Genomic DNA, 23,694 nt, shown 5'->3' with positions numbered 1-23,694 from the left:
GGTGTGTCATATGGGGATAGTACGTGATGTGAAAATGTGTTATAAACACTCCTTTCTTTCATTTAACAAGAGAACATGTCAGCAAAACAACACTGTGGAACATTTAAATTATGTTGTGTAAAAAAACTTTTAGTTGACACGCAGTCACAAGGGTCCGTCTATTCCACACACCCACACACACACAGGGCTGATCTACATTCGTTCACATGAAGGAGAGGCTGTCAAACAACACTTCCCCACAGAAAAAGCCACACAGTCTAAAACACACAGACAGGACTTAAACAAAACAAGCGTCTAAAAGCCCCACAGTCGCCCCACTGAGACCGAGCAACAGCTCACACCAGGCTAGACCTAAGTGCTCTGAAGTCATTCACAATCAAACAGTGACTTTCTTACAAAAGCCATCAGCAAATTAAATGCAGAGAAAAAATACAAAGGAGCACATGTATCATCACATCTCACCTGAACGACATACTTCTGACTGCCGTACATAACATATTGCGGGGCTAGGCTGTAGATCATGTAACTGGTGTGAAGGACAATCAAGAGAAGAATCATACAGAGGAAGAGGAGAGCCTGTGGACGCGTCCTCTGAGGTCTTATTTTGTAGAGCTGAGATAGGAAAAAATTCAATATCAGTATTAAAAATAACACACAACAGGGTTGGGGTCAATTACAGTTTTCAGTTACAATTAATCACAAGCCTGAAATAAATAACCTAATAAAAGTTAACGTTCCTCTTGTGCTAGCTTTCTGTTAACATCTCTCATGATAACGGGTCCTAAATCAGCTGTAAAATACACTAAGAACAAATACCTATCATTTATTTTCTTTCCTGTCTCTTGGTTACCTTGTAAAAACATTACTTTGTAATTACAATTACTCCATAATTGTAATTAATTATCAATCACAAAATTACAATTATACACAAACACCCACTAATAGAGCCTTTTCATACCCTTATCCAGAAGAACCAGATGCCCATGTGGCGAATGCCAGCCATTGAGGTAAGGACGAAGTACATGGTGATGACTGTGATCAGAATATAATCCAGTGGAAAAACCTGTGACATCAGGCACAAAAGTTCAGGTATTAATACTTGCATTCATTTAGCAGGTTGAGGCATTTAGGACAACTTAGTGTTGACAAGGAGTAATCATTACTGATATTAAAGTGGTATAATTAGCACTATTGCAATCCTGAGGCAGTTTAAAATATATTAAATTGGTGCAAAAACAAACAAAAAGTCCAGAATGAATGACCCAAAGATTTTTATTTAATCTATTTTGTATATGGTTCTTTCCCATTCCTAAACATCAATGTCATCCTTCTAAACACTGGCCTTAGACCTTAAATCAATGATGCCGTCTGTGAAGTGATTTTTTAATAGTCTGAGCTGTCAGTCATTTCTTCTCTAAACACAGCAGCAGAATACTAATACTTTCCGTCCAAGAGCACAAATATGAAGGACAAAGGTGACAACACCAGTGTGAGATCTTCTCAAGTTGTTTTTTTTCTATTTAATACTTTATTTTAACCAAAAAAAAACATCTTAAACCTTTCTAAAGTGTCAACTTAAAAACCACTAGTAAAAAACAGCTGCCTCATTTTGCAAGCGTTCAGTTAACTTTAACAATGATGGGCTTATTAATTACTTACGCGGTTCATAACCTACATAGCTAAGCAACGGCATTTATCAGCAAATATACACTGTATATTGAATTTCTCAGCCTGGCACATTAAATTAGAAGTTACAGTTCTAATATTTTGCTTTATCAGTGCCTTCAACATATGTGGGAATAAAATTGTGTGATTAAGTGACAGTATGTAGCACAATATCAATACAATGTGTTACTGAATTAATTACGCAGCGGGGGTTTCTCTTTGTATAAGGTGTGCCCTGACTCATAAAAAGGTTCAAAGACACTATATTACACTTCATGTAAATACTTTCCAAAATAGAACAGGCTAAATATGAAAAGTTTGTTTTCGACCATATTGACGTAGATTAAACTGCCAGCTGTCATGCCAGCTGCCAACTGCGTATTGATGCACAATCCCTTTCACAGATATTACCAGTCCAATTACAAGTGGCCAATGATTAAGCATTTCAATGCTGCTTTGTCTGATTTAACGATGATGGAAAATATTGCTTTTAGCATTTCCGAATAAAAAAGAATGCTCTTTTTCAACGCGAGGGAAGAAAGCATACTACTCACAGGTTGTAAGGCCAATAGAAGTTCATTCAGGGGGTTTGTAAGGTTGGTGCCAAAGACGATGAACCCTGAGCTGATGCCAGCCGAGTGGAGAGCTTTGTCCAAACTGGAAAACACAGCGAGCAAACCATGAGTGCTTCAGTCTAGGCTGTTAAAGCTTTGTTAAAGGACCAAAAACAGTCACTTTTTAAAAATTATTTTCTGGCTTCACATGAAAAGGGCCTGCATTTTTCATAGTGTAACGAGCTGATGACTTACTTTGAAATAAAAAGGGCAATAGTGAACAGCAGTGCTACAAGAATGAAGAAAACCCCCAATATTATCTGAAAAAGAATGAGAAAGAAAAAATGAGTGAATCACAGTCAATATTAATATGTACTTACAACAAATAGAGAAATAAAAAATATGGACTTTTGTGCTTTCTACCCTTTTCAGTAAATTGATGGTTTTCATAGACTTTATTGGGTCAGAAAGTATGACCTTTGTGTCTCGTGTTTTGTCAAAAAGAGCCCATATGGCACAGCCAACCCGTTTGGCAGTGCTACCAATTGTGCGAGGGGGAGGCGGTGGTACAGCCAAACAGAGCATGAAGGGTGTAACCAGGGAAGCAGAAGAAGGCTGGCCGCCAAAAAGGCAATAACCCGTTTGACTATTTGGCATCAAGGGTCATTGTAACAAAAGCCACAGTGCTGCTGCAACAAGGAAAGAGAATGAAAATGAACACGAATGAAAACAAAGTGGGAAAACAACTAAGTGTTCCTTCTTAGTGAGGATGGCAAAATATCTGTGTACACAGATACAGAAACACCAATGAAACTGTTCTCATTTCCTTATTCAAAAAGAGGGGGAAATTAAAGTGAACTTGTTATCAATAATCTAAGGCCGTAATATCGTAGATAGAATATTCTGTTTATCAAAAAGGATAAATCATATGTAATGCTTATTAAAAGAAGGTCTATTCAAAATACATAAAATTACTGTTTTTATGAGGTTTGATTATGTTTTAAAACCTTCAGTAAATTGCTTTCTCCACACCATTAAGACAGATATAACAAGGACAGCATGTGTCAGAAAAACACTACTGCTCATGAAATCCCAATCATGGGCTTATCACTGGCCACCAGCACCCCCAAGTACAGTAAATAAATCTCTCAACTCATTACTGTTAAATTTGAGTCTGGGGACTGTCATTAATGATGACCCACTCAGTTAAAGCCAAACTGTTTCGGGGACTGGTTTAAAAGGTTTGTGCAGCCCTGCGGAGCGGTAAAATACTAGAAAATAAATAGCAGTGGGGAAGTTAATTCTCGAAAAAACAGTAGGGATGTGCGAGATTGTGCTGCTCATGATAAAAAAAATAGGGAATATACCACATTTGTGTACATTTCATGTGCATGGCCACTGCAAATACATATGATTAGACACTAAAAGCACATCAGGCCTTGAAAACAATAGCTGTATGCAATGCATCCAAAGCTGTGCATCTGTGTGGTTATGGTAGCCAATGATGCAAAAGTATGAATAGGAGATGAAGGAGGTTCAGTGTAATACTCGAAGGTTGCTTTTCACTATATCTAGCACATTCAGGGAGCCGTACATTGATTGTAGTTGAATGAGTAGTGTAAATATGGATTATTAATATTGATGGTTTCGTTTTTTTACATAATATAATTAAATCTCCAATGGCTCTTATTTAACCATAATAAAATTTATTCAGGTCATCTTTCTCAAAGCTTATTTTTCAGGGACAAGGTCAAACAGTTTCAGAACATCTAATTTCAACTTCATCTAAATCTAACAACAACACAACCATGTACGTAAGCAAAGAGACAAATCAAATATGAATAACTTGGACTATCAGATTAACACTAAAAAAAGTTAACGAATACTTATATTCTAAATACTAAACTAAGTACACATTAAACAACTCATATACAGTTTAAAACCACAAGTATATATACACTGTGCAAAAGAACACAACTTTTTTCTCACTGTCTGAAGTTAAATCAGACTATATGTCTCCTGTTTAAGGTCAGTTAGGAATACCAAAATTATTTAATTTTGCTAAATCCAACAATAATGAGAGAGATGATTTCTTAGATAATGTTTTTTCTTCGAGGTCAAAAGTTTACATACACCAAAAGTACCATGTCTTTAAACAACATGGGGAAGCTCAGATGATGATGTCATGGCTTTGGAAGCTCCTGATAGGTTAACTGACAACACATGAGTTAATAGAAGGCACATATGGGGATGTATTTTAAGGCCACAACTCAAATACTCTCCTTCCTTGTTTGAAATCATCGGAAAATCAAAAGAAATCCGCCAAGAAATCAGGGAGAAAATCGTGGAGCTCCACAAGTCTGGTTCATCCTTGGGTGCAATTTCCAGATGCTTGAAGGTGCCATGTTCATCTGGTCAAACCATTATACGCAAGTATAAACATCATGGGAATGTCCAGCCATCACACTGCTCAGGAAGGAGACAGGCTCTGTGTCCCAGAGATTATTGTGTTTTGGTCCGAAATGTGCAAATCAACCCCAGAACAAAAGCTAAAGACCTTGTGAAGATGAGGCTGAAGCTGGTAAGAAAGTGTCATAATCCACAGCAAAAACGAGTCCTACACAGACATAGGCTGAAATGCTACTCAGCAAGAAGGAAGCCATTACTCCTAAAGAAACATTAAAAAAAAACAGATTACAGTTTGCAAAAAGACACCAAGACAAAGGCCATAACTTCTGTAGACATGTAGTGTGGTCTGATGAAACTAAAGTGGAGCTGTTTGGCCATAATGACCACCATTACATTTGGAGGAAAAAGGGGAAGCTTGTGAAGCACGGAGGAGGCAGCATTATGTTGTGGGGCTGTTTTGCTGCAGCAGGAACTGGAGCTCTGCATAAAATGGGTCTTCCAAATGGACAATGACCTTAAGCATACTGCCAAAATAATTAAGAAGTGGCTTGAGGACAACAAAGTCAATGTCTTGAAGAAGAGCCCTGATCTGAATCCCATCAAAAATTTTGTGGGCAGATCTGAAAAGGCGTGTGCGAGCAAGGCAACCGACAAACCATACACCAGTTCTCTCATTATTGTGGCATTTAGCAAAATGAAATAACTTTGGTAATCCTGAACTGTCCTGAAACAAAAGAAGTTTAGTGTGATTTAACTTCAGACAGTGAGAAAAAAAAGTGTTGCGTCTTTTTGCACAGTGTATGTAAACTTCTGGTTTCAACTGTACCTAATAAATCAAATAAGAAGACACAATAGGCCCCTAAATAGTAAATAAAAACAAATCAATCAAAAAACCTTGAACATAATTTGTATTGCTTTATATTAGCAGTAAATTTAATCTTTAACAACCGTAACTACAATAACTGATAGTTTGAGTTCTAAATGTTAAACATCCTAATTATAATAATACTGTTAGATATAAACTTTTGAAATCTATGCTTTGACCTATATGTCTTTATCTCTGATGAGCTCATGTCTTTGACGCTGACAATCACAAATGTCTTGCATATCATTACAAAAGAAGACATGTTCTAGCCATGTCTCAGGCCCAAGGGAGAAGAGACAAGATAGCAAGGAATAAAAATGCAGAGAATACTTGGTTTGGGGCGCCGGGACTGAGTAGACCCTGAGGCCCACAGCTGTGTATTAGATGAGTGCCTGTTGTTCTATTGACTTGATATTGTTCTTGATTAATTTCTGTTCATCTGTAATAAATTGATTGATTGATTCAGCAAAGAAAAACCTCTGACCATGTCTTTCTGTATGCAATCTCAGGTAATAAACAGTATCTCATAACTCTAACAGTAGATAGTAAACAAATATGCATGACAACCAATGCATTACTATAAGATGATTGCATCTTTGTGAGCTGAATTGAAGTTGAACCACGGGTCTGGCATCTCTTTAGGTTAATGCAACATTAAAGAGAATGAGTAATTACAACCGTTGTGTACTGTGTTAAGCTTACACACAAATAGATTTTCTCCTGATCTGCTAACATGAGGCACTTTAGAGTGCAATAGGTAAAGGAGGCCATGGGGATTGAGTAGCAATTGAGCAAAAAACTAAGAAAAATAAAAAAATAAATATAAAGTGATCCTGATATATGGTAAATGGACTTGATTTATATAGCGCTTTATCACCACACTGAAATAGTCTCAAAGCGCTTTACATATCAGCTCATTCACCCATTCACACACCAATGACACTGAGCTGCCATGCAAGGCACTAGTCGACCACTGGGAGCAACTGAGGGTTCAGTGTCTTGCCAAAGGACACTTCGACACATAGACGGGTATAGACTGGCATCAAACCCACAACCTTTTGATCAGAAGACAACCCCTCTACCACCTGATAAGAACAGCCACAGAAATAAAATCACAAAGAACACAGTAAGAACTAGAAAGACCTCTGCTCAGTTATCTGGATCAGTGATCCTGATCATGGTAACACGATCATTCACACTTGATTGTAAGACATTTCCTGCACATGCTCAAAACAGGAAGTGAAACCAAACTTATGTCTAGATCATGTAATGCGCGGAGTCACCAGCAGGATGTGTTGTAGAACCAGCTCAAAGAGGGAAACATAGGGCTTTAGCATGTTCCTTATCCCATTTTGGATATTTCCTGAAATTTTCATCAAAATCCATCCATTATTTTTTGAGTTAGACTATTCACAGACAAATAAATAGTACAGAAATAAAATAACTGCCAAAAACACAAACTCCGTGGCAGAGATAATACATTCTAAAAAACTTAAATTAATTAAACAATCGGATGATTAGCTTGCTATGTAGTCATAGCAACCTTTGCTCCAACATTTTAAAACTATGATGATGATAAAATCTAACCTCCAGAGCTTGTATCTTTTGGACAACGACTCTGTGTTTCTGCTTACATGAAAGATAGCACAGTACTTCGCCTTTGTCCACTGAAGTGTCGACATTAGGTCTGTCGCTTGCTACTGTGGATGGAAGCCAATTCCATAATGGAGACTCACCTTGAGGGGCCTTAGAGCACGGCCCACTTTAGTGCAGCAGTTCCTCTCTGCAATTTCCAGGTGTCTCCCCCTCCGCTGCAGGACCTGGAGTCTGCCCTCCAGCTCCTGCAAGTTGTTTCTATCTCTGGAGGACAGAGGACGTCCATCTTTACACTAGCAGAGACAGAGAAAAAAACAAAAATATTCACACAGCTACACACATGACAAAAAGCTTTAGAGTAAAACAGCTAACCTCATGAAAAAAGACACGTTATTAACCTTCCCTGTGTCACCAGTAATGTTCTGGTATTTACATTGACATCTACGTATAGTAACTTATAATGTGGATGAACAAATAAACCACTGAATCCCTGTAGTATGTCTGCCCATAAGCAGTGATGGACATTCTACACTAGAGTAAAGTGTAACTACTCCACAACCGCTCCAAACTCAGACATTTAATTACAAGTACAAACAAAAATCCAACTTTGTGTATCCAGCTGTAAAAACAAACTCAGCTATTTGTACCTCAGCTTTCATTATTAGCATATTTCAAGAAAGTTAACGATAGTAAGAATAAAGTGACAACTGCTGTGATGTTAGTGGTGAACTTTAGACTTCCACTGGGAAGAAAGAACAAGTAAAGCATTTCTCTATGAGAAGCTAATCAATAAACACCCTACTAAAAGAAAAAGTAAAAGAACAGTTAAAGTCAGAGTTGGTGAAGGTCAGTAAGTGACTTTAATTTGTTTTATTCATGTCATACTCATGTAGAGGCTTTGTGTTATTTGGTTAGGGCTCACCTTGGATTTCAGCTTTTCTATTTGATGCTCAACATCCTCGATGTCCTCCGTGTTCTCAAGGCGTTCGTACAGCACACTGCGTGTGCCTTTTATCAGATTCAAAGGCAGAACAGACATACCATATGCCTGAAAGACAGAAAACCACTGATATAATCACACATCATTGTCAGCATGAAATGGCACATATGGCACAAGCATCTACCCACTCCTGCCTGTTGCCAAACCCATCACAAACAGTCAACCTAGGGTAAATAAGGCATGTAGTCAGGTCCTTTTATGCTAAAAGGGAAAAAAAAAATTAAAATGGTGGAATCTAAAATTTTGCAGGTTTCTTCTTTCTTTTTTTGAGAATATGTTGCAACCATTTTGTGTACTCCTTTTTAACACTCAGCTGTATTTACAGTTTAACAGTGCCCCCATGTGACAACACTGTCATCTATCGAGGATTTGCTGAATTCTTTATCATTTCAGGAACAAATGACTGGATTAGAGTCAGAGTAATCAAGGGACCATCAATTTTATATGGCCTGAATTTAAATGAACATATGTTGTTTTTTGTTTGAAAGCTAAACACAGTACAGCTAAATAAATAATGAATGTGTATAAATATTGAACAATGCAGACTACATGAAGAAAAACACACATGGTGCCATGATGAGAGGGACAACAACAGAAGAAGAGGAAAGACAATATGAGAGAACATCATAAGGCAACATAGAAAAACCTTAAAGATGGTTTAAAATGGACTTGTATAACATTAAATAACCAGGATACACAACAATCAATAAATGAGCAAAGTAGCAACAGGGAAATGCTGTTTTACATTCACTGTGCAGACTCACATTTACCCGCCTTGACAGAGTGCCATTTTATGGGCTCATAATACAACAAGGAGGCCTTTTGTGTAAAGATACTGTCAAAAGAAGCTACTCTCTCACCTTTCCATTTTACCAGCAGAAGAAGACATCAAAGTAGACTTTTTTGGAGCAACCTTTTACTAGTTTTGAGCATTAGGTACCATCACAATAGCCGCATGGGATACTAAGTCAGCCCACACTATTATTAGTCTCTGCTACTGGTGTCTGCTTTGGGAGAGCATCGCCTCCTGCAATGAATCATGGAGCTCTTAAGGCCGAAGCATGTCCCGAATATCAAACACACTCATAAAAGGAAAACCTGTCCCAGTTCCCAAGAGACACATTTCCTTTCCTCTCAAATGTGCAACTACATGAGCGGTATATGAAAAGAACAAAGACACAAATGTCTTTTAGTTGCATTGTACTGCTGATACATGCTCATTAAAGCAACTTCAAATCTGACTGAGGTCAATAATCATTGAAACAATAGAGTGATGGTAGCACTGTTAGCTGAGGGAGGGACATTTGCTGCTGTGTGGAGAAGACGGAGAAGTAGAGAGGTACCAAGATATCTATGAAGGCTGCCTCGTTGTCAATTTTCACACATTTTTGATGAAAACATACAGGGGTTAAGTTAGCAAATCAAGAACCTGCCAACACTCACAATAACTCCATTGTCAAGAGAACACAGTATACTCATTTAGAAACCGTTCAAACAGCTTATGATAACTAAGTATTTAAAGTAAAGAAATATAACATTGGCGAATTTTAATGAAACTTCATATAAAGTCATTCGTTTTCACTTTGTTGCCCAGCCTTTGATTAACAAGAACGTTTGGTGGAAGCTACACAGACATGATGTTGAACATTCTTAGCGCATCGTTTTCTGAGCCAAAAGTAATTCAAGATTAAGGTTGTTAAAGTTGTTCCCAATAGTTGCATTTTGTGAGTACAACAGCTAAATTTATGTGCTATCACTTGAAATGTTGTAAACCACACAAACAGGAATTTGTGAGGCTTATTGTTGCTAGTTTTCTGTGGCCAATATTGACACTGCAGGTACTTTAGTCCCTTTTCCATCCAAAAAAAAGATCCAGGAATTTGTGTGAACTGCAAAAGTTAGAATAATTATTAACACAGAAATAAGGGAAAGAGAACAGTCAACACATCATATGATGGCACAGGCTTTGTCAGCATTTGTTGTCTCAGTACAGGCAGCATGAATTACATTGACATTAAATATGAATGAAGACAACCTTTTAATTGAGCAAATTCTATATTTTGCTATATTAATTAAGTGTGGTAAGGTCAAATAGAAATGTATCATATGTTTAGCTTAAAATTTCACACATCAAATCTTCTCTCAGATGGTGGGTGGATTATTGTATCTTGCATAAACAAATGCTAAATCACTTAGTGTTATAGTGATATTGATTGAAAGCTTTCTATTAACTGCACAAGCTTGAATTAATATATTCAAATTAATGTTTTCCTTAAGCACATGTATATTGTTTTATTTTATTTGTATGTTTTTGTTATCTTAAATTGCTGTGTAATTAACAGGCTTATTGTAACCAAGTGTATTGGCAATAATAAGAAGTACCACTACCAATGCTAAGTAATAGTGGGAAAACAAATCCAAATGAATCCTATTATTTTCTGTGGTTCATGGTGATTAATTACCTTGTTTGTGGAAACTTTCAATTACTATTATACTTAAAGGTAATACATTATGCATTTTTAATCAAACAGTACCATAATCAGAAATGCAATAACACTTTTTTTTTTTTTTACATAAAGTAAAAAGGATAATACTTGCCATTTAATACTTCCAAAGCATTGTTAGATACTTTATTAAAGCAAAACATAGTACCTTAGATTTCATTGCATACACTGAAATATAGAACTATGTCTGTTATTGTATTACTGTATTATTACTATTACTGTAACTCTTTATTGTCAGGATGTCCCAGTAACTCCTTAAAAAGTCTACAGTTCATCTAGAATGCTGCAGCGAGAATACTAACGGGTACAAGCAGGAGAGAGCATATTTCTTCAGTATTGGCTTCCCTTCATTGACTTCCTGTAAAATCTGGAATTGAATTTAAAACCCTCATGTTGGCCTACAAAGCTCTACATGATCAAGCTCCTGTATATCTTAAAGACCAGTTAGTGCCCTATCGCCCGGGCAGAACACTTCAAGGGTTTCTAGAAGTAAAACAGGAGGAAGATCGTTCAGCTACCAGGCTCCTCGCCTTTGGAACCAGCTCCCAGTCTCAGTACGGGAGGCTGCTATCCTCTCCATGTTTAAGGCTAAACATAAAACCTACTTATTTGAAAAAGTGCATATCATTTAAAAGCGTAGACCTAACCAGTAGAGACAAAGTCCTAAACCTAGGAACGAAAATATCAAATTGTATAGTAGAACACCAACATTATGTTAAGGTTTTTCTGCAGTCTTTGCCTTCTCCTCGCCCTTCTCTTTCTTTTTTCCATTTCAGGTGTGGCAGTTCGTGATCTGTGGTTCAATGCTCTATCATTCTGTGATATTTTGATGTTCTTCCTCTTTATCCTGTTCTGTTCTCCTCTTTCTGTCCACTAACCCCAACCAGTCGAGGCAGATAGCTGCCACCTCTGAACCTGGTTCTGCTGTAGGTTTCTTCCTGTCAAAAGGGAGTTGTTCCTCTCCACCGGCACTGATGATTGCTCAAGTGGAATTGTTGGTTTTTTAGCCAACAATTTTTATTTTGTGATGAGTGCCATGAGATGCCTTATTGTTATAATTTGGTGCTATATAAATAAAGTAGAATTGAACTGAAAATATATTTAAGTATTTACATTTTTTTTTACATAATATTGGACTCCTTTATCAAACTAAGAGATTCTCTTCTAGAATGCATCTGAGGGCCTGTAATCAGTCCCTAACAAAATAAGTATTTAGTCCCATACAACTGTGTAGTAGTATCAGGCAAGAGGACAATTGCAATGTGTGTGAAGCACCAATAAAGCACAAAATATTAATAATATTTACATTATCACAGAAACATTAAGTGTGGTTATGTGTGTCGATGAGATTAGAACATATTGATTCAAAAGTAAAAATGTTGCTTTTGTAAGACTAGAACTAGAAAAGGATTAATAAACAGAACAAATAAAAATGGATCATCATTTTTAAATATTTCGGTTTGGCAGTGTTGTTGTGTCAGTGTTTAATACTGTTTTATAACACACAGCCTCTTGCTTTGAGGGTTTAAGGCTACTTCTATTCAGACAGTGGTGATAAATTAGCAAAGGACTCATGGACAATGTTTCTGTTGCTTATGGAGCCTGTCACTGGCATTCCATTAAGTTAATCGTGCTGAGTAGAAGTACATAGTACGAGATGATAAATCACAAACTGTTGTAGGTCACCACCTAGTAGTTGTGTTTTTGCTTGTACGAGAGTGAAAATGCAGTACGTAAAAGGATACAAAGTCAGATTATTTTACAGAGCTTCAGAATTCAGTCTTTGACAAAAACGAAAAAGGGGGGAGGGGCAGTTGTTGCATATAGAACTGATTTCTTTGCCTCATTTAATCAAAACAAAGTACATCAATATAAAAGACTCTTAGGGCCTTTTCATTTCCACAAGGCATTCAGAGCCCACAGTAACATGCAGGGCCAGCACGCTTACATCCTCAAAGTCTACTATTTAATTATCCAGTCTTTATGGAAAATCCCCATCTGAGATGGTTTGTTAACCCAGTAGGGAGACTTGTGCAACACTTTACTAGACTAGGCTAGGCTGTGTATTATTCATTAAGAGCTCCAGGTTAATTTGGTGTTTAATTTGTCAAATAGAAATCTTTGAGTTGAGCTGCAGCTGACTATTGTTTTGACTCTACCTCATTCGTATTTGTTGCTTTTTATTCAAAGCCAATATTATTAATATTGTGTACTAGCATTTCCACCTAAGGGGAACATTCCATCTCGGTACCACTATGTAAAAGTGCTACCAAGATAGAGAGTATACAAAATGTTATATCTTTTTTTTCTGATCTAGATTTTTTAAACAACTGAATGCATTCATTTATTCATTCATATTGATATTCAATGCTGAGGAAAATCAAAAAACACTTGTGTATTAATGGTCACTGGGGTAGGTCTATATAAATGTATATAATAAATAGGCAATAGACTGGAGATAAGTGGTTTATAGGCCTGCATGCAGTGGCCACTGGCCATATATCATGCAAAAGCCAGAAGTGCTCAGGTAAAATAAAAGTTTTAACAATTGAATGTCTTAGCTCTAAACAACATGGTAACAATAATGCATATAGGACAATAAATCATTGTAGTCTTATATACAAAGAATTGTGCTTTGAACCATTTCACCTCTCTTATATGCAACTTCATTCGGTTTTCTTATTGTTTCTGTAGCACAACACGTTTTTTTGTACTTTTTTGGCTACGGAGATGGCAAGATTGGAAAGTTGTAAGACTGAATGATTACCTAATTACCATGCAGATACATTTTGGCTCATTGACCACACAAAAAATGTTTCAACCACTTGTCTTGGGACCCAACTCACCGTGTAAGTGATCACAGCCAGCATGCCAATCAAGGTCAAGGAGCTGATGGAGAAAGACAGAGCAGGGAGGCCATCTGTGGGAGGAGAGTCAGGAGTACCATTAGCGAGAGATTCAAGTTTGACCTCAAAAAGAAACACCACAGGTCTCCTCACCTAATATGCAAACTCAAAAGACCACTTTCTCACAATGTTATTATTATTATCATTAGTATTATTATTATTATTGCCGTTTTAGTTCAATTTGTACTATTAAAGCATGTGCATCAGGGGCTAAAATGGTTCCAGCTATCACACCCTATTCCTCGGAACAATATAAATTTTATAACTTTGCATCTACATTTCTTGGAACCGTCAAAACATAATAATAAAGGTGCTAGTAAAACTTTTATTGCCATATTGTTGTAGACAACCCAGCTTAAGGATCTTTTAAAGTTTTGTAAAATTGAATTTTAAAGCCCTGTGCTGTGTGATTAAGATCCAAATTTTTTTTCATCATCAGCGATGGTGTTATTATCCATCTGTAACTAATAATAAAGCATATTTATAAAGTAAGCTAATGTCTGCTGCTGGTATAATGTTAGTTTGCATTCATAATGAGAATAAAAGTATCTCCAGTCGGGTTGTTTAACTTTGTGGCACTTCAAATAAAAGCAGAATGATGCTAAAACAATGCAAGTTTTTCACCAGTTTATCTAGTAAATGGATGAAAATTTGTCAACCTAGAGTAGCTAAATCAAACTATACAAAGAGTAAAAGGGCAATGGTTTCTCAAAAGGTTTTAATTCAAATGCTTAAATCATGGAGTAAAAACTTGGATTCAAATGTTTTGATGAGAAGAGAAACCAAGTTGAAAGCACAAGAACCGGCACAGGAAAAATGCATTAGTTGAAATGTGAGCTGTGAAGAAGCAAATAAACTGTATTCCTAAATAACCTTTTAAACACTCATATGTGATGCAAAGTGCTTTGGGTTATAAAAGCTATGTAACGAAAAAGAAATGTTGAATGAGACCTTCCTGACAATTCAGCATACATACGTAACACAAAAATAATACATGTACAACACCCACACACACAGAGATGATTAATGTAGCTTCAACACTAAGGTAAGACAACACTACAAGGTGTTATGGAATCGTTTTTCTGAAAAGCTTTAACATATAAGAACAGTTTGGTCTAAAGTTGTTGGTTTTTTTTGGTGATTTTATAGGGTGTTAAATGTGGAAGTGAAAGTGTTGCTGCACAGAAACATCAAGCACAAAATATCTTGGATCTCTACAGCCTGGGCACAATCAATACGTTGAATTTAACACAAACATGGGCAACTGCCGGCCCCTAAAAAAGTGAATGCAAAAAACTGTGCTTTAAAAAACATGTAAAATTAAAGAAAAATACACAAGACAACAAAAAAACTAAAATGACTCCAAAAACACAGAAAAAAAGACAACAAACAAAAACACAAAAAAGAAAAATGCCCAATGAGAAAGAATATACATAAAAATGCAACAAGTAAACAGTGAGGCAAAAAAGTATTTAGACAGCCACCAATTGTGCAAATTCTCCCACTTAAAAAAATGAGAAAGGCCTGTAATTTCCATCATTGGTATACCTCAACTATGAGAGACAAAATGAGAAAAAAAAAGATCCAGAAAATCACATTGTAGGATTTTTAATGAATTTATTTGCAAATTATGGTGGAAAATAAGTATTTGGTCAATAACAAAAGATAATCTCAATACTTTGTAATGTACCCTTTGTTGGCAATGACAGAGGTCAAATGTTTTCTGTAAGTCTTCACAAGGTTTCCACACACTGTTGCTGGAATTTTGGTCCATTCCTCCATGCAGATCTCCTCTAGAGCAGTGATGTTTTGAGGCTGTCGCTGGGCAACACAGACTTTCAACTCGCTCCAAAGATTTTCTATGGGGTTGAGATCTGGAAACTGGCTAGGCCACTCCAGGACCTTGAAATTCTTCTTACAAACACACTCCTTCGTTGCCCAGGCGGTGTGTTTGGGATCATTGTCGTGCTGAAAGACCCAGCCACGTTTCACCTTCAATGCCCTTGCTGATGGAAGGAGGTTTTCATTCAAAATCTCACAATACATGGCCCCATTCATTCTTTCCTTTACACGGATCAGTCGTCCTGGTCCCTTTGCAAAGAAACAGTCCCAAAGCATGATGTTACCACCTCCATGCTTTACAGTAGGTATGGTGCTCTTTGGATGCAACTCAGCATTCTTTCTCCTCCAAATACGACGAGTTGAGTTTTTACCAAAAAAGTTCTATTTTGGTTTCATCTGACCATATGACATTCGTCCAATCCTCTTCAGTATCATCCAAATGCTCTCTAGCAAACTTCAGACAGGCCCAGACATGTACTGGCTTCAGCAGTCCCTGGCGGCGTAGTGTGTTACTGATGGTCGCCTTTGTTACTTTGGTCCCAGCTCTCTGCAGGTCATTCACTTGGTCCTCACGTGTGGTTCTGGGATTTTTGCTCACCGTTCTTGTGATATTTTTTACCCAACAGGGTGAGATCTTGCGTGGAGCCCCAGATCGAGAGAGATTATTAGTGGTCTTGTGTGTCTTCCATTTTCTAATAATTGCTCCCACAGTTGATTTCTTCACACCAAGCTGCTTACCTATTGCAGATTCAGTCTTCCCAGCCTCATTTTGTCTTTCATAGTTGATGAAAATTACAGGCCTCTGTCATCTTTTTAAGTGAGAGTACCGATATACCCAAGAATGACTCCAATATTACAACAAATATACACAAAATGACTCCAAACACAAAAAGAAAACCACTCACACATTTACTCATAACACAAAAAAAAAAAAAAAAACATAATGGCAGAAAAATACACAAAACAACAAAAAGAATACACAAAAACAGAGAGAAAACCTTTGATTTTTTCTATATTAATGCACAGGACGTTCATTGTTTTGCAGTAAATGCGGAGATAATGTGGGCTTCCGTACAGACACAATCACAATCCTTTGTCCCCCACTTTCATAATAGTTGCCCACCCCTGATTTAACATCTTCAACCATGAGGACATATTATTGCCTTCAAAGCACTATAGGACTTCTGTATTTCACTCAAAAGGACAATGGAAAATGGATACATCTTCCTTTTTAGAAGCATCGGCCTGACAACAATAATGCTTTTGCATTGTCATTTTGTCCATTGATCAATGGTGAGTGTCTGAACAGCTGGCTCTTTCAATGTTGGATGGCTTGATGTGTGTCACCTTTGATTGAGGCTGAAAGGGGACCACCCATCGGGCAAAAGCAACAGTGGGTGTCACACCAGCTGTCAGAGTTGGAGTTAGAAGACAGGAATTGATGAAAAGACTGATTGCCCGACTCCCCTGGAAAGATCCCACCTGTCGTTGGGTCTTAAAAAAAAAATCTACACATTTGTCCCTTCACGGATTTCCCACAACCTCTCAGCAGCATCTTCATAATGCCCAGCCCACCTGTCCCTAGCAGCATAGTTGGCTCTCTGCTTGCCTTTCCCCTTGATGGTGGCATTCGAGCATGTATGTAAAATTTGTATTCACTGTGTGTAAATTTTGTGCTGTTTTGTATCATTTATCATTTTCTTTAGGAGGAACTTCACAAGCGGCAGGACAAAAGGGTGGGAATGGAGATAATTTAGTTACCTGTTCCCTATTGTGTCATATGCAAAGACTAAACTTTGAAGTCTAATAGTTGGGCTGAACATTAACATCTGAATGCGTGTTGCCCTAATCCCAGGTGTTATATTGTGATTTCACTGCCTTTGTTTAACGGGGAGTTTTGTGAAAGAAACAATAGCTTTACGTTCCCTCTCCAAAGAGAACATCCCATTCATGAAACAATGAATGCCATGTTTTTTTAGTCACTTGAGCGGATTTTCCAGAGGTTAAACATAGAATATATTGTTTATAACCAGTAATGCCTCCACATCTGCACTGTGAGGATTCAAACAGTATTGGCATGAGAAACCACAGCCTCACTTTTCCTTCACCTGCGCTCAGAGGTCAAGTGTTCCTCCAGAAAAAACAGTAAAAACCAAGATGGTTGAAGAATTGGAAATAAGCGTCCACTGATGATTTTTTTGTTGTGCAATAAATTATTGAAACAAATACAAACCTTCTGTCATATTCAAACACAAAAATTAAGTTTCATTCAGCTGTATGCCGAAAAATTCAAGTAGTATAAATTGGTAATAATTCCAGCAGGTTCATTTTGTCTTCTTTTTGAATAATATGTTAAGGTTTCATTTATTCAGAAATAAATGGAATAAATGGAAAGGAATAAATGAAACCTTAACGTATTACATAAATTGGTAACGTTAAGGCAAAATTGCATTAAGAAAATGTCTGATCTGATATATATATAATACATAAACTATAAAAAAAATGAAAAAAAACTTGAACAATTCCATAGGTTTTTGTATCATTTATTAAATAAACCTGTAATTGTTCAAATGAAATAGAGCCTTGAGAGTCTGAAATTGAAGAAAATGATTTTGATCTGTTTCTACTAAAATGATCTACCCACATAATGGGGAGGTTAAATCAGGGTCGCTACAACTTCACTGCTCTCTCTGCCTTGCTGCAAAAGAGTGTGAGTGAGAGGCAAGAAAATTAAAGTGTTTGAAATAATGCCCAAGTACACTTAGTGGTTGAGGCTGGACTCCCGCCCACATCACTCCCCATAAGCCACGGCCAAAACGACTAGATTGCACTGTGTGCATCTGAATAACAACTTTATGAGCCACTGATCTAAAGTGCACCCTTGTAACTTATGTAACGTGCAGTGCTGAACCTATTGAACATGGAGAGAAAGAGCTTTTTTTTTTGTACACAATTAACCTTCCATCCGGAGAGAAAAGACATAAGGAATTGGAAAAGGGATGAGCTTTATATTTCCTAAGTAAATGAGCAGAATTCCCTTCAGTTCCAAAGAAGGAAAGTTAAGGTAAGAATATAGAAGTCCTCTATTATACAGCAAAGCAGATGGTTCAACCTCCTCCGTTTCCCCACTGGCTGAAGGCCAAAAGTCTGTAAAGATTCAACATATGCCAGTGTTCTTCAATCCCAATGAACATAACTCAGCACTGTTCACATCAACAAGTGTAAAAACCCTTAACATCACTGCCTCTTCAACAAACAAAGCAATTTTCCCTCTAAAATACCTACTTCTAAAATAAACTCAGAGGTCACGGCTGAATGATGTACTGCTCAAAAAGTAACTGTATTTAAGATTGGCATGAAATTTCAATAACAAGTAAAAGATGAGTAATTTTGTGATAACACCTGAGAAAGGGTAAAGAAACAAAGTTTCAAGTCTATATAACTTGTCTTGACCTCCCGAGACCTTCTAAAACCACTTTAGGTTAGACCTTGAGGTGGTTTTTTAACAAAATGTGTTTTTATGAAGCTCTACTTACGGCTGCTTCCAAGCTCTTCAAAAAGGTACTGCACTTTTTCCCACTGAGTAGAATTCTGACCAGGCAGCGGCTCAAGAGGAACAAAAGCTCTGAAAGCAATAAAGGCAAAAATGAATAAAACACTGTATATAAAAACAAATCTATGCTATTTCAGAGCCCAGTGCAAAAACAAGCTGTAGTCTTTCCACAATGACATTTAAACAGGTATCAATTTTTACGAGTCAGAAAAGATCACCGATATACTTGATGAATGTTAGTCTTGCTTTTGTTGTGTTCTGTGCTGGGAGAATCAACACAGTGCACAACATATGTAAAGCATCAAAAATAAATAAATGAAATAAAAAATAATACCAGCTGTTTGGTAACACAGGATTTATGAACTGTTGCTAAATAAAACAACAAAATATCTGTTTATTACAATTCACAAGTGAAATCATTGTAATCTGAGCCAAACACTATATCATAAAAAGACAAGCTTTTATAGAATGAACGTATTTAAATATTTAGAATTTCAAAAATTGTCCCACAGCCTATTATTTAGCCTATTTAGGGTCACCAATCAGGGTTTGGGAAACTAAACTGCAATAGGACAATGATGTTTCATCAAAATTTTAAAATGTTTACCAAAAGGAAATACATTAAAGTCACATCCAGTCTCTTGACTTGCATTAGATAAAAAAGCAAAGCCCAGATTAATTTATGTAATATCATATAAATAGTCCCAGTGGTTCAAACACCCACTTAATAATTTAACATTTGTGTATTCCCCTCTAGTCTAGTCATGCATTAAAATAAAAAAACAAAACATTTTTTTACTGTGGGAAAAAGAAACACTTTCATAATAAAAGCATTGATCCTTCTTGATTAGCTTAGGATTGCTTAAGGCTATTAGCTTGACTTGACACTATGTTTGTTTTTTGTTTTTATGTGATAACCATCGTTGTCTTTTTTTTTTTACCAAGGTTTAAAAACAAGTTACAAACTCTTTTTTTTATTTATTCTTGAGGATCATCTTCAAACATTTTGGAAGAAATTATAGTGTTTTAAATACTATTTCGCTAGTGCAAAATCAACATTAATTTGAAATGTATTTGTGGAAAGCCCCTTGAGATAACACATCTTGTTTCCAAGGGGGACCAAGAACATATAACCTTTCACATACAGCAAATTACAAATCATAAAACAACTAATACTGACAAAGAGACAATTTTGCTCACAACCCAAAATCTCCCACCACCCCACATCTCAGGGTAAATATATACAGTACATATAGATCTACACATAAATGTTTACAATATATAGATAAACATACATCATACAACCAAATACAGCAGACATATACATACACTGCAATACACATACATACAATAAGCATAGCTTTACACACATAAGCACACATATATATATAACTTATATACACATACATAACTATATAATACACATCAGTAGTTGGTTTTTATCCTTCTTTCTATGGACTGTAAAAAGAAAAAAGAAAGAGAGGAAAAAACAAACAAAGACGGGAACAAATGTATCTTTAAAAACATTGACAAACTGTTTTTCAATAAGTAAATAGAGCTGTTCTTGCATTTTATTATAATTTTTAAACTGCACAGTCAAATCTAACATGCTTATGAGCAATTTTCTCCCATAAAATATATATAAATAGCAGTGCATAACCAAAAGCTGTTCAAACAGTCACTATTTCACCACATCAAAGACGCTTTGCATCGTTCATGAGGGACCTTTTGACTGAAAAGTCACAAAGTACAGGCTCGACGTCTGCTGGTATTATTAAAGCAGTTTGGGAGAAATGCTTTGGTGTAGTCAAACAAACAAGAAAATGCACTTAATTAAACTGTCACAACAAAACTGTCAAGTTCTATTTGTGAAGTTAGAAAAAGGTTAAAAAGTCATAACTTTTTAACCAAGCATCTAAGCATTCGTGTGTCTTTTATTCTTCCACAAAAACAGTTGCGCTTCATTCTTGTGAACCTATTAATATTTAAAAGACTTTTGGACTGCATGTACAGTATGTACAGTAGCTGTCACAGGCATGAGGAAAGTCTATTCTGTTCTGTTCTGAACTGAAAAAAGACAAGAGAAATTTGTCCCATAGAAAATGTAAAAAAAGAAGAAAAAAAAAGAATACATATATAAAGGACATTTTACAAAATGAAGTTGACACTCGCATCAACAGGAAACTTATTTTTAGAAAGAGCTAAAAGTTTTTCCTATGAATAGTGTATTATGGACAGCCTGAAAGGATCATCCTCTCATTAACTCAACACAATGATACATCCATATTCCCTCCACCTGCCCAACTGAAGCAGAAGTAACCTGACGTGTCTCAAACTCACCCAATTAAAAGGAGCACCACGCAGACAATGGCAAATCCAATTGTGTACTTCAGAGCATTTTTCACTTGCTGTAACAAAAGTTGAAGAATTAAACTGGTCAATCACAGCCATGAAATGAAACATTATTAGTCATTGTGAGTGAGGGAAAGAGGTCATATTCTGTTTAACGGAGGACGATAGTTAGTGACAGCTATACAGAGGCGGTGTCCATCCAGTTTGACGTGGCAGAGATAACACACAATTCCCAGTACTATTCAAGCAACAATACAAAAGACGACCTGGTCAGAGAGAAAAATTGCTTTCTCAGGGCAAAACCGACAAGGAAAAAAGGAAAGCGCCATGTGATCATTTGTATTTGGCTCTTAATATTAACACAAAAAAAAAATTGCTCCGTATTACGTTATATAGAAATGAAGGTTATAATTTAATCAAATATACAAACAGATCTCATTGACTACCACCAATACTTTTTTTTTTTAAACATATTTCCTTTTGACAATCTATATGAAGATAACTGTCAGTAATTATTCAGGTTTTAAAATGTAATGGTATTTTACATTTACATATTTTTACTTTCTCTTCTTTCCTTTGAGTCCCACTGCGATCAGCAGGAATAAGAACCCCGTCTACTCAGTCAATAGTGTTTGTTTAAAAAAACTAATTACGGTCCAAAGAATATTTACATTTAAAGAGCAGAACAAATCAACATGTTCGTTAGATTACAGCAAAAGATCATTCTATATATATTTAATTATTAATGAATCAATGTATTTATTTATTTATTTTTATTGTTTTTTCTATTTCATTGTAAGCTAATTTAGTATAGTTTTTTCAAATACTAACAATTCAAGCATTAATTAACATAAACATTAAATCATTGATTATCTCAAGATTATTGTTGAGATGAATAAAAAAAACACATTTTCTAAAATCATATTCAGTGTGCAGATACAAGTCTTAGGTAAGAGAATGCTTAGCCTTGTTTACTGCTGCATATTTCCATATTATTCAGATGCACTTAAGTCACCTGAATACATTTGAATACTTCAACAGACTCTCTAAGCAGGACACAGTGTTGGAGAAAACAAGAGAAATCGTTCTTACAGAGCACTTGTTCTCATTGTTGTCATCTCTTTCTTCGTAGTAGAAGTAAACAAAGGGGATCCACAAAAAGACGCAGAACAGTATGATGGAATAAAGAGCTAAAAAAAAAAAAACAGAAAAGAGATTGAACATTCAAAGTTAGTCAACAATATAAAAGAGAAGCATATCTCACTTTATTTTCCATGTCTATAAAAGTCTATCCATCATCTGTTTTAAAGATAAGAAGTCACACTCACTTTGACATCTAAATGTGTTGCATTCATGCTTCCAAAGTGACATGAATAACTTTGCATCTCGAGCCAATCAACACGAAAAAAGCCAGATTAAGTTGTGAACTGAAGAAAGTGTATGGATGAAATGTGAAATGTTTTCATGCTAAGTTTTAAGTCCAGCTGCCATCAAGATTACTCGCCTAATTAAAGGCTGAAAGCAACTTATTTAAATATACAAGCAAAACACATTGTAGTCAAAGTAATTATTGGCGAAATTTTAGCAAGTCTAAGTGTAACCTGTGCTGGAAGACCACATTATCACAAAAGCTCACCAATCAATTTGTAAAAGGCCACCTGAGGCTACTTCTGCCTCCTTTACTAGGACCAGCGAGACAAATACCAGGCAGTAACAATAACTCAGTCACAAAGAAATAGTTTGAGGCAATATCGCAGAAATGACTCCCTGTTCAAAAAATGGCTAAACTGGCCACAATTTGAATAATAATAAAACATTTAACAAGTCAGAAGAGAATCAAGAAAATACATTCACACATGGATGGTGAAATTCTCTCTTAGAAAGTATGTGCAGCTAACTTGTCTTTAGAGAAGAACCTGTTTTCTCTGATTCAAACCTCTGTTTGTTTTCGTCTTCTTGTACTCGCATGTTTTGTGATTTTTAAGTTCACTGAAAAGAAAAATGCAAAAAAAATTTTTTAAGCAAAATCGCCCAGCCCTATGTCCGGCCATTGAACATCAGGCTAGGAGCGCACAGCGGATGACCACTCATTTTCTGGAATGCTGCATGGGTCCCGCAATCGTTCACCTGTACTTAAAGTGAGTTTCTTTAAATAAGTGGCCACGTCCTCAGGTGACAAGCTTTCTACATACTTCCAACTATTTTTTAACCTTTTTAGCCATTTTTACATTTTTCAAGCATCACATATGTAAACAACATGGTTTCTGCACCGAATATACGCGCACATGTCAGTCAAGTGTCTCATATTTGTCTACATTGAAATGGGTCTATAAAACCGGCCCTAAAACATCTATTTTTTTAAATGCAACTGTTGAAATTAAAAGCAATAAAGTTGAATAGGAAAACATTTTATAACAAATGTGCTTTCTATACCCACATACACTGTAA

The 23,694-nt window shown here is 36.2% G+C and overlaps 1 protein-coding gene across 1 annotated transcript in view; it reads right to left on the bottom strand.

Moving 5' to 3' along the window:
- The window catches only part of lmbrd1 (LMBR1 domain containing 1), a 50,787-nt gene that overhangs the window by 13,139 nt on the left and 13,954 nt on the right, over nucleotides 1–23,694 (bottom strand). The window contains exons 4-13 of the mRNA XM_028469471.1: nucleotides 22,339–22,436; nucleotides 21,235–21,302; nucleotides 18,878–18,966; nucleotides 13,440–13,513; nucleotides 8,012–8,137; nucleotides 7,230–7,382; nucleotides 2,475–2,539; nucleotides 2,220–2,322; nucleotides 959–1,063; nucleotides 463–612 (exon numbers count right to left, since the gene is read on the bottom strand). Of these exons, the coding sequence (XP_028325272.1) occupies nucleotides 463–612; nucleotides 959–1,063; nucleotides 2,220–2,322; nucleotides 2,475–2,539; nucleotides 7,230–7,382; nucleotides 8,012–8,137; nucleotides 13,440–13,513; nucleotides 18,878–18,966; nucleotides 21,235–21,302; nucleotides 22,339–22,436 (1,031 nt within the window). The remainder of the gene's footprint in view (nucleotides 1–462; nucleotides 613–958; nucleotides 1,064–2,219; nucleotides 2,323–2,474; nucleotides 2,540–7,229; nucleotides 7,383–8,011; nucleotides 8,138–13,439; nucleotides 13,514–18,877; nucleotides 18,967–21,234; nucleotides 21,303–22,338; nucleotides 22,437–23,694) is intronic.

This window comes from Gouania willdenowi, chromosome 15 (genome assembly GCF_900634775.1).
Source record: "Gouania willdenowi chromosome 15, fGouWil2.1, whole genome shotgun sequence".
NCBI lineage: Eukaryota > Metazoa > Chordata > Actinopteri > Blenniiformes > Gobiesocidae > Gouania > Gouania willdenowi.
The sequence above is the reverse complement of the archived record's forward strand: the minus strand, read 5'-3'. Positions and strand labels throughout refer to the sequence as shown.